The sequence below is a fragment of the Haplochromis burtoni genome, unplaced genomic scaffold, assembly GCF_018398535.1.
Source record: "Haplochromis burtoni strain Fernald_Lab_line unplaced genomic scaffold, NCSU_Asbu1 Contig_359, whole genome shotgun sequence".
Lineage (NCBI taxonomy): Eukaryota > Metazoa > Chordata > Actinopteri > Cichliformes > Cichlidae > Haplochromis > Haplochromis burtoni.
The window spans coordinates 549,382-561,632 of record NW_024582720.1 but is presented as its reverse complement, the minus strand read 5'-3'; the positions used below and the strand labels follow the sequence as shown (position 1 = coordinate 561,632).

Genomic DNA, 12,251 nt, shown 5'->3' with positions numbered 1-12,251 from the left:
CTGTGGAACTCCATAATTAACCTCAGTGTGTGAAGAGGACTCTCCATTTACATGCACAAACTGGAGTCTATTAGATAGATATATATCATATCTACATATTAAACAGATTTGGAAGTTACTGAGCAAAGATCAACACATTTTACACTCACGGTGTTATAGAAACCTCACGATCCCCAATGAGAAAAACTAAAATGATCAACGAATGAGTCACAGTCTTCTTCAGCTGAAGCCACGAACCAAAGACACTCACATGGTCAGGTGACAGTCGGGCGTCCCGCTCGGACATGGACTCTGAGACTTGATGGTGTACTTCTCTGTTCCACACATAACTGCCATCGTTTGCACATGCTTATGCACGAACGGACACCAGTTCCTACACACACACACACACACACACACACACACACACACACACACACGCACAGAGTCAGGATGTAGTGTGATATGTCCACAGTTTTGCTGCTAAGAAAAAATGTTAGTGCTCCTTTAAGAACAAGAAGAACGATCACATATTTGTGTGTAACTCGGTCTAACTGCCTCTGCTGTATGTGCACAGACATGTAGTCGGCTCCTCTTAAAGGCCGGTTGTGAGCCAGGAAAACCCCAGATGTCCACAGCGTTACAGGAAGATGGAAACACACACACAGTTTGTTGTTCTGTATTCCTGTTTGGGGTCAGAGGTCAAAGACTGTGCCCTCTTCTCAGTGGCCACCAACACTCAGCTTCAAGGAAAAGCCCTCTTCCACTCTCTGAAGAGTAATCAACCATGAAAACCACAGAATAAGAATAAAAACGTGAGCCGAGTCCAAAAATGCAGATTTAGTTTATGTTTTTGTTGAGACAACGGCGAATGTAATAGTAACACCAGAATAACTAAAAACTATGTTTTTAGTCATTATGTTAATTTGGCATCCCTTTATGAATATTTTTGCTCCAAGACATTTTTCATGGTTTTTAATTTAGCATCATTTTTTAAATGCTTCTTGTTCCTTTGCAGTTGCCTCGTGTTATCCTGATACCTCTGTAATTATTTTGCATCCCTTTTCTAAATGTCCTCTCTCTTTTCGGTTGTTCTGACGTGGTTTTCATCTCTTTGGGATCTGATCACTAAAGTTTTGATTCTTTTTTTGTTTTTGTGAAAAGACACAAGGCTCGTCTTTGGGTTTGTTTTCATCCCTGATCCCACCTGATGAAGACCCTGGAGCGGCTGGTCCTGGCTCAGCTTCGGTGCCTGGTGAGCTCATCACTGGACCCACTTCAGTTTGCCTACCAGCCTGGCATTGGAGCGGATGATGCCGTCATTCACCTCCTACATCGTTCCCTCGCTCACCTGGAGACCGCTGGAAGCACTGTGAGAATCATGTTCTTTGATTTCTCCAGTGTCTTCAACACTATTCTTCCCTCGGTTCTAAAGGACAAACTGGAGAACTCTGGAGTGGACCATCACCTCACTACCTGGATCCTGGACTACCTCACCGACCGACCACAGTATGTGAGGACTCAGGGCTGCAGTACGGGGGCCCCACAGGGAACGGTTCTGGCTCCGTTCCTCTTCACCATCTACACTGCAGACTTCTCCCACAATTCCACCCAGTGCTTCCTGCAGAAGTTCTCTGACGACTCTGCAATACTCACCTCATCACTGATGGAGACGACAAGGATACAGAGGTCTGACCCAAGACTTTGTGGACTGGTGCCAGCTGAACTACCTCCAGATCAACACCAGTAAAACCAAGGAGCTGGTGGTAGACTTCCACAAGCACAAACATCCTCCACTGCAACCACTGAACATCCAAGGTATGGACATCGAGGCTGTGGACAGCTACAGGTACCTTGGTGTTCATCTGAAACCTGGCCCCACCCTATCATGTGATTTCCTGAGGTCAGACGGCCCAGGATGTGACTGAGAAAAGATCTCAAAACTGATTATAGATGGCAGAGAGTTGGTGTCGTAAACCCCGCCTCTGTTCAAAGATGGTCGCTCACAGTGGACATAGATGGCTTCTTTTACTCCTCTTTCAAACCATCTGTCCTCTCTGTCCAAAATGTGAACATTGGCATCCTAAAGGACAAAGGACACTCTTTCGAGGATGCCAATGTTCACATTTTGGACAGAGAGGACAGACGGTTTGAAAGAGGAGTAAAAGAGGCCATTTATGTCCAGTTTAAGTCCAGTTTAAAAGAAAAACGTAATCCTGCTGAGGCTTTCAGTCACGAGTACAGGATGTGTAGAAAGGAACAGTCACAACATGAAGCCCGAAAACGGCGTCAGTTTGTGTGACTGCAGAGAGAGAGCGTCCACAGTTTACTGGTCGACTGAACGCTGAAGCAAACAGCTGCTTTGTGTGTGTGTCTGTTTATCTCGGGACTTCCTGTCTGTTAACTCTGGCGAACGGTGGCACCAGCAGCTCTCAGAGTTCGTATTTTCACGTTTCACGACCTCGTCTGTGCTCCTGGACGCGAGTCTTAGACAAACACGACTCCCTGTTTTGATGCACGAGGCCTCTGAAGCCTCCACAGTTGCATCCCGGGAGGGGGGGGGGGTGCATCTTGTAGTGATTTTCCATCATTTTCTCGTAACTTTTACTCGTTTGCGGTTGGCCCCCCCTCCGCCTGTCAGCCATTGTGCATCCATTCGTAAATGTTCTGATCCTTCCCGTGGCTGTTTCCCTTTAAAGGGCATTTCTTCACTCCTTCATCTTTTAAAGTTCCAGCCTTGTGGTCATTGTGCATCCTCTTTTTAAATGTTTGACATCTCCTTGTGGCTTTTGTGTGTTTCACATTCATGCAGTTCTCCTTTGTGGATCATTTAAATCGATGTCCTCGGGGTCTTCGGGGTTTCTCGTTGCACCTTAAAGAATGTTGAGATAAGGTTTAATTTGATAGGCTAACCTGGTCCATTTTATTTCAGGAGCATGTGACAATCCTCCCCTCTGTAGCTGAACTTTTACTCAACAATCTGTCCTCACAGTGTGAGTAATTCAATACAGGAAGTCTCCCCTCATCCTGCTGCTGAGCCTGAACAACGAAACACACACTTTCAAACAAATAAAGCAGAAACACACACACACCTCGCAGATCGACTCCAGGCTACACTGAAACACAAATGCATGAGCAAGCTGGAGGAGCAGATTAGGAAGCTTGTGGACTACAATGAGACAACACAGCAACACAAAAGAGTTGACCACAAAGACACAAAAACATCCAAAAACAAAGTAACTGCAAAAAGAGCACAAATCTCTGTAATTGGGGGGAGTGTGGCTCCTCTGTGGGATGCTGGGGGCCCGTCTGTGCTCGCTGCACGCTGGGTCATCGTGTTATTTCCAGGAAACTAAGCTGTTAAACGTCTTTAGTGCACAGGTGAGTGTGAGACAGTGCAACAACATCAGAGAGCAACTCTTTAATCTCCACCTTCAGCTCCATTTGACCCGTCAGACTGAACTCGGGGCTCTGCACCACATCATGCAGGCTAATCTCGTCATTTATCCTGAGAAAACTCCTCAAATGTGCGAGCAGAGCGAGAGCCTGCAGGTCTGAGAGTGAAGTGGAAACTCCTCCGACTCATTTCAACACTTTATCTTCACAAACATGAGCCGCTGCAACAAAGTGAAACTAAATGAGGGGATTTTGTTTTTGTTGGATTGCAGAGGAGCTGTTTAGATGGATGTTTGACTCATGCCAGGAATTACTTCAGTGATGAATGACTGTAATTTCCTATAGTTGAGAGCAGACGATATTTTCCTAGAACACATTTCGAAATTTGTGCTTGAACTTGTAGCAGGAGAGCGAAGGATGATGGGAATGAGTGTTCACAGAAGAAATGAGAGATAAAGAGATTTGAGCTCTTTTTACATCTTTTACTCTTCACGTTGTAGACCTTTGAACAACTTTTAGTAACCATCTTGCATCTGTTTATAGAGCTTTTGTGTTTCTTTGTGGTCATTTTGCATCCCTGTGCCCATTCAGCGTCCCTTGGCCTCTGAGTCTGTTCGTTTTGGATAATTCTAGTAATTTCTTTAACACTTGTCGTGATCAGACATGATTGTTCCGTTGTGATCATTTAATGTCTGCCAACAATAACACTTGTTGCTCTTGTCACTATTTGGCATCTCTTTGGGATTTTGTGGAAATTATTTTTCTAATCTTTGTACCTATTGTGCACCAATTTAGCAATATTTGGTGTCCCTTTGATCACTTCGCATCCTTGTACCTGTTTAATGTACCTGCATATTAAAGTCATTTTTCTGTCCTTTTTGTGGACATTCTGAATCCCCGTGCCTGTATTTTGGGTCCATTTTCTCCTCCTTTGCACTCATTTTGTATACTATTGTGGTCACTTTGTATATTTATAGTCATTTTACATATTAGTGGCTTTTCTTCTGTCTATTTCCTCATAAATCTATTTAGCGTCCGCCTTTGAAGTCACTGTGTGTCGCCACTCTGGACATTTTTGAAATGAAATTTATTTTTCGGTCAACAACAACAACAACAACAGATTATAATTTTACATAAAAGTACTCAAACAGTAACCGAAAAAGGAATAGGCTGAAGCCTTGTGGCTTATAATTATCCTGTCCTTTACCCCCATACGAATCAAATCCTTAGCCAAGAAAATAAATAGCATTGATAAATAAGTTACATAACAGTTTGAAAAGAAATCAATGATAAATCAAGACAAATTATTCATCAAACCAAATTTCTATAACCTTGTATGATACAAATTTTTAAATTCTTCCTGAAGAATGACAAAGAAAAACACATCTTCAGTTCATCATTAAGTCCATTCCATAATTTCACTCCCAAAACTGACACACATCTATACTTAACATTGGTTCTCACTTTAGGCATTTCAAACTTATAAGACCCCCTCAAATCATATTTTCCATCTCTTAGTTGAAACATACTTAAAATACAAATTGGAACATTCTTTTTCATCACTACGATATATCATTTCTAAAGTTTTAGAATATATAATGTCCATGAATTTTAACATAGATGATCCTACAAAAAACTGGTTGGTGGACTCCCTATATCCAACTTTATTTATTATTCTAATAGCTCTTTTTTGCAATTTAAATATTGAACCCACTGGTGTCAAGACAACCATCTCACCCTCAACGTCGCAAAGACAAAGGAGTTGATAGTGGACTTCCGGAGGTGCAGAGAAGTACACACCCCCATCACCATCAACGGCGCTGCTGTGGAGAGAGTGAGCAGCTTCCGGTTCCTTGGTGTACATCTGGCTGAGGATCTTACGTGGTCAGTACACACAAACAAAACAGTGAAGAAGGCGCAGCAGCGCCTCTTCTTTCTCAGGAGACTGAAAAGATTCGGCATGAGCCCCCGCATCCTCAGGACCTTCTATCACTGTGCCATTGAGAGCATCCTCACTGGATGCATCACCACCTGGTATGGCAACAGCACCGCCTACAACTGCAAAGCTCTCCAGCGAGTAGTGCGGTGCTCTGAACGGATAATTGGAGGTGAGCTTCCCTCCCTCCAAGACATCTACAGGAAGCGCTGCCTGAGGAAAGCGGGGAGGATCATCAAGGACTCCAGTCACCCCAGCCATAAACTGTTCAGACTGCTTCCATCAGGAAGGAGGTTCTGCAGCATCCGGTCCCGTACCAGCAGACTGAGAGACAGCTTCTTCCACCAGGCCATCAGACTGCTGAACACGTCATAGACACCTCAGCTTCACTACTGGAACTTCAACATTATGCACTCCACACTGTACAGTAATGCCACTGTTTTGCACATGTCTCAACTCTGTATATTTTTATATGTTTTATTTATTGTTTACTCTATTTAATTTGTAAAATATGTGTACACACACACACACACACACACACACACACACACACACACACACACACACACACACACACTCACACACACACACACACACACACACACACACACGTAGAAAAATATTTAGTATACACATCCAGAAATGCATATACTATTATATATTGTACATATATTTATTAGTTTCAGATGTAGCCATTCTTGTATTTTGCACAACTCTGTTGCTTGTGAAGCTCGCACACAAGAATTTCACTCACATGTGCTGTACCAATGTACCTGCACATGTGATGTGACAATAAAAGTGATTTGATTTGATTTGAATCCAAATAGGTTTTCTATGTGTTCCTATTTCCACACAATAGGTCATATAAGGCAAACAAATATACAATAAATCAAGGCAGTTCTTATTCAAAGAATCTCTTGTTTTATAAAGAATAGAAATAGACTTGGATAATTTCCGTTTCACATGTTCTATGTGGGGCTGCCAACAAAGTTTATCATCATTAATTACTCCTAAAAACTTTGTCTCATATACTCTTTCAATTTCAGCATTATTAAAATTCAATTTTACTTTAATATTACTTTTACTACCTCCAAATAACATAAATTTTGTTTTACTTTCACTCAGTGATAGTTTATTTAATAGAAACCATCTATTTAATTACATGAGTTCTGTTTCCACTGTTTTCCGTAATTTTTTTATGTCCTATCAGCAAACACCACATATTTTAAAGCATCACTGGCTGTACAAATATCATTTATTTAAAGTAAAAATAACTTAGGTCCCAAAACAGATCCTTGCAGAACTCTGCAAGTTACTTTTCTAAGTTTAGATTTCATGTTATTAATACTCACATATTGGAACCTATTATTCAAGTAACTATTTAACCAAAATTGTGCAACACCTCTTTACCTTTCACACTTCTGTAAAAGTAACGAATGATCTATCGTATCGAAGGCTTTACGTAAATCAATGAACACCTATTCCAAACTGTTTTTCGTCCACAGCCGTTGCAATATTTTCAATAAATTCCATCACAGCCAGAGATGTTGAGCGGTTTCTTCTGAAGCCATACTGATGATCATTCAATAAATCATATTTATCAATAAAGGAATCTAGTTTGTTTGCAAATAGTTTTTCAAGAATCTTCAAAAACTGAGGCAGTAAAGATACCAATCTGTTTATCACCAGTTTTATATAATGGGATCCCTTTGGTGCTTCATCATTCATTCTGGTAATTTATTTCTCATCATTAGACCTGTGGTTAACTTTGGGCCATATTCCATCTCTTTGCACAAACTTTCATCCCTTTGTCGTTATTTTCTACTATTTCGTTTTCTATTAGCCTTTTCCCTCATTTTGCATCCCTTTTCATGTCTTGCGCATCTCTTTTTTTAACAAATGCTCCCATTTCCAGTTACCTGGTGTCTCTTTGTGATCATGTTACACCTTCATAGTATTTTTTTCCTGTCATTTGGTTTTTATTTTCCATCCTCTTGAGATTTTGTCTCTACTTGTGATCATTTTCCATCTTTCAAGTAATTTTGTGTCTCCATGCAGTTATTAATAATTATTGTTGCATTATTAATAACAGCATTTTGTAATAGTTTTACTCGTTCCTGGCTGTCATCTTATCAGCTTATTAAGCTGTTTGGTTTTTTTGTCGGCAACAGATGTTACAGTGTGTTTTTGAACTTTTAAGAGGAGCACTGACATGTTCAGTGTGAGTCAGCCTGAAGAGATTTGGGCATTTCCAACACAAACATACAGTCAGTGGGTTTAATTTCACTCTGTCAGTCATTTTCTAAGGAGGAGGTGTCACTGTGTTTTAAACATCGTGGACCAAACATCCTCAAATCTGCTCGGCGTCACAGCTGTGGTCTGTCAAACCGCCGCGTTTAGCTGTGTGCGCATTTGTTTTGGTGAGCGTACAAGATCAAGATCTTAGCGTTTCCGAGGAAGAGTCATCCCGAGAGACACGGAGGAAAACAAGCCGAGGCCGCTGAGGTTCCTGCTGCAGGCCGAGAGTTCAGGTTCATATCTGAAGGCTGTTTGTGAAAGAGCCTCGATCTGAATAACGAAGCTGCAGGAGGTCAGGACGGATATGTCATAACACCACACAGAGCTCACTCTCAGCAACGTGAAGTTTGGAAGATGCGAAGGCTTCATCCTGCTGAGATCAGGAGGGTCTGCAGTCAGTTTAATGAAAATGTGGCTGCAGACGGTGCTGGATGAACCGGCGGTGCTCTCCTGAGACTTTGTGCACACTTTAAATAAGCACGATGAATATTAAATTATGTTTTGCACCCATCAGCATGTGCAGCTCAGACATGTGACCGTGGTGGAAGATACAAGCCTGATCTCATCATCTTCAGCCCTTAAACACTTTAAACTTCTCATCCTGCACCATTATTTTTATACCAGATTGACACACCTGCGTGATCATCGATTACAGCGCTGACGATGAGGAGGACATGTTATCTGAACGCTGATGACAGTCACCTGGAGGCATGCGCACATAAAGCACACAAAGAGAAAGAATTAAAATATCTGAGCGCGCTCAGTCCATTTTCTCCTGCAGACACATAATTTCAAAATTCTATAACAAGAGGGCAGACGAAAAGCACAGCATGCATCTACACACAGCACTGTGCAACAGTCTTCCCATGTAAACACATGGAGCAGTTTAGCTTGGAAGTAAGTATTTGATATGACCAAGATTCAAAAAATATCTCTCAGGTGTGAGGACTGGACTGAAAATGGGTGAAAAAGCAGCCAATGTCCAAAGAAGAACTTTGGAAGAGCTTCAGGAAGCCGGAGAACTGTGACGGGAAGGAAGTCCGAGTTCTTGGAAGTAAACTGTCAAGAAATGAGGGCCAGCTCAAGACTTTTGCACAGTGTAGTATCTTGTTCAAATAACGTCAAAGGGTTAAAGAAAAAGAAGAAAAAACAGAGAGCTCATCTTGTTAAGAGAAAATGTAAATAAAAAAACTGAATAAAATACAATAAAGTGTTTATTTCAAGGTCTGAATGTTCCTGCAGCACGTCTGCAGTTTCGAGCTGATCTTTTTTAAACGACCTGAAAACGTCGGCAGCCTCGACATGAAGGAATCAAAAACTATCCGTTCACCTTTGACCTCTGATGAAAATGTACACAGTCAGCCGCCCTCCGACTCCGTGAGGAAAGGAGCTGTTATCGTTACAGCACAAAGAGCTCCGCCTGTGTGATTAAAGCAGCGTTGTGGTGATGGGGGCTGATGGGGACACTTAAAGAGCTAATAGAGGGTTGTTTTGCTGAGAGCCCGGGGGATCGTTTTATCTGGGAATCTGTACGATGGATGTGGGTCGGAATAATGACCGAGGCCTCTGAGCGTACTCCAAAAACAAAAAAAGTCACCCTTTTGGAGATTTAATCCTCTTATTTAGTCTGTCAGTCTCAGCTCCAACAAACATGTTCCACATCTCAGCGTCCACTCCACTTAAGACATCATGAAATGTGACTGAAGGAAAAACAAACACTGTAAGATAATCCTCACTGTCAGAGAGTTCTCCCTTATATAACTGTTGTCTTTTAGAAAATACTCTTAAAAGTGAACGCAAAGGCATTTCAAACGAGACACAAAACTACCAACAGGGGGATGCTAAATGGCCCCAAGAAAGTTGTAAAATCACTGAAAAGCTGCTTAAATGTGCACACAAGAAAGAAAATCTACAAATTCAAAAACAAACCAAGTAAAATAATGATAAAATGTCACAGTTACTCCAAAAGGACCTGGAAGTACAGCCAAATGTGTAAAATGAAGAAGGGGAGACAAAATGAGCATAAAAGAGGAAAAATGTCAAGTTAAAAAGTCAAGCAGACATGAAGTAACATCGCAACAGAAGAAATGAATGAATGTCAAAGAGGTGATTCAAAATAATTAAACTGAACCCATAAAATGACCTTAAATACAAGTGCTGCAAAAGGATCAAGTGAATCTATAAAATGGCCTCAAAGAGAAGCCAAACCAAACGGGACACAAAATGTTCACAAAATGGGAAGAAAACAAACAAACACCAAAATCAGGACAGGGAGGCATAAATAAGAAAACTACCACACATCAGATGGATGCAAAGACACCACAATCACAAGCAAAGTAAAAGAGGGATGCAAAATGATGACAAAGCCATTAGAAACCAAAGTGCTGACATGCAGAATTAGACAGGAGATGTTTACTCAAGTCCAAAGATATGAGAGATTGATGTGTTCACAGACCCCGTCTCATATCTGAACTACACTTTGTTGGTGGGACTCTGAATAAAGGACTTCTTTCACCATCAGCTGGAGCACAGGCTTTAAGGGGACATGAATCATGCATGTGTTTGCAGCCTGTTAAAATTATGCCGGCATGACAGAGTCAACAGGGCAAAGCTGTTTCTCAACTTTACACCTATCACAAAGAGCTGATGAAGAGGAGGCCCTGCACATGAAGAAGATGCAGATCAGCGTGTGAGGTCCAGAGCGGTGAGCGTGTCTGAACATGCCGACAAAACAAACTGCAGAACAGCCACAAAGGCAAAGACAAAGAGCTTCTCCTTGCAAACTAAGCGTGCTCACTGTGAGTCCACAGCCCTAACCAAAGATTATCTTAAGCTTCATCTGAATCAGAGGACGCCTCTTCCAAAGTCACAGCCTTCAGTGCCACAGCCGCTCTCATTGTTCCTGATGTTCCACAGGAAGCAAGAGCAGGAAATGTTATCCCAACCAGACGTCTTATTTCTGAGCACATCGACACAAACGCTGATTCAAGCCTCGTGCTAACGTGTTGAGACCCAACACCAAAGAGAGGTGGATTTATTCTACCCTAGAACGGGATGCAAAATTACCACACAAACTCAAAATAAACAAAATGATATGTTACAAAAACAACAGGGGATGCAAAATGAGCACAAAGTGGTGCAACTCACAAATAAGGGGGTTGCAAAATAAAGATTAAACCATGAAGGAGTAGAAATGAACAGATGTTCCAGAACTATGAAAACAAAAAGCAGAAATGCCAAATAAATAATAGGATCCAAAATAATCAAAAAAAACCTTCACAGCAACAAAAAGTTTCACTGAAACAAAAAAACATTTTTTCTATGAAATTATTTTTCTTTTGCAGAGTGAGGAGGCAGTGGTTTGTGGACTCACCCGGATCGGGCCGGATTGCTCCCCGTCTCTCCCAGTGGGCTGGTCTCGGTCGTCCTGGGGTGAAGGGGGAACACTCCTCCTCCTCCTCCTCCTCCTCCTCCCAGCTCCCCTTCCTCCTCCTCCACCTCGGGGTCTCGTGCTCTCACCTCGCAGTGAGCGCTCACCAGTAATCCCAGCACCAGCACCAGTTCTCCCACTGCCGTCATGTCTGCATCTGTGTGGCTCACGCGCCAGCCGGTTTTAAACAGCTGGAGGAGAGAGAAGGAGGAGGGGAGGGAGGAGGTCACGCCTCCTGTTTCCTCTGCAGGAGGAAAGGGTTTAGTCACGTTTCCCCTCCTCCTCCGACCGGGTCCAGCTCTGTGTTTATAACGGATCAATAAATGTGATCGACACTCTTTCATGCAGAGACATTTTCAGTTCATTTAATGTTTTCTGAACATTTTTTTGCCCTTTCCTTTTTGTGAGTGAAAAGCTTTCTGCATTTGTAGCATTTTGGATTTATTTACCTGCTTTATTAAATACTTTGAGGTACTTTATGTCTTTGAGCCGCTCGATAAAAGGCTTCAGTGGGCGTTGTGCCTGTTGTTGCTGCTCTCTGTGGGAACACGGTACGGTAAGATTCCTTCACTGACTCAGGGTCTGTGCTTGTGCAGAGTGATAAGAGGAGGGGAAATCCACCCGCCTCCTTCCTTTCTGTTTGTGCTGCAGCTGCTGTGAGTGTTCGACCTGAACCTGAGGACATTTTCTTTGAGCAGCTCCTTCAGGCCAAAGATTTTCATTTTTATCCAGACTGAAGCCGAACGTCCCTCCGTCTCTGTCCTGGTCTGTTTAAAACTTTGCTCCTCTTAAACTTTAGTTTGTGTGCAGTACCCAGCTGTGGCAGCAGAGGTCGCTGTTCCTGCAGCAGGACACAGGGCACTGCTGTGTACCTGTTTGATGCACATTTTTAGACAAAACTAAAATACAGAGAAATTTAAAAGAATGAAAGTCTTGATCTTGGCTGAGATGTAGAAACTAAAACTCGATTTTTATTTTCATGATTTTCTGTTTAATTCAGTTTGGATTTGAAACAAACTCTACTTTAAAATCCGTTTAGTAGAAGCTGATTTTATTGGGATTTTTATTCGAGGTATGGGGCCTCGTCTCACTCTGACACTTTTATTTTCTCATGTTTGCAGCTGATTAAGGTGAAGTGAAGCAGGACGCAGTGACGGAGGCCGACCTGGAGCCGGAGCCAGGAGGGGGCAGCTGGTCTTCTGGGTGGGGATC

The 12,251-nt window shown here is 42.2% G+C and overlaps 1 protein-coding gene across 2 annotated transcripts in view; it reads right to left on the bottom strand.

Annotated features, from left to right (window-relative positions):
- Positions 1-11,483, bottom strand: part of mmrn2a (multimerin 2a) — a 28,408-nt gene extending 16,925 nt beyond the window's left edge. For both annotated transcript variants that reach the window (XM_014340320.2, XM_005942994.3), the window contains exons 1-2: positions 10,983-11,483; positions 251-373 (exon numbers count right to left, since the gene is read on the bottom strand). In XM_014340320.2, the coding sequence (XP_014195806.2) occupies positions 251-373; positions 10,983-11,383 (524 nt within the window). In that variant the 5' untranslated portion in view covers positions 11,384-11,483. The remainder of the gene's footprint in view (positions 1-250; positions 374-10,982) is intronic.
- Positions 11,484-12,251: the final 768 nt, after the last annotated feature.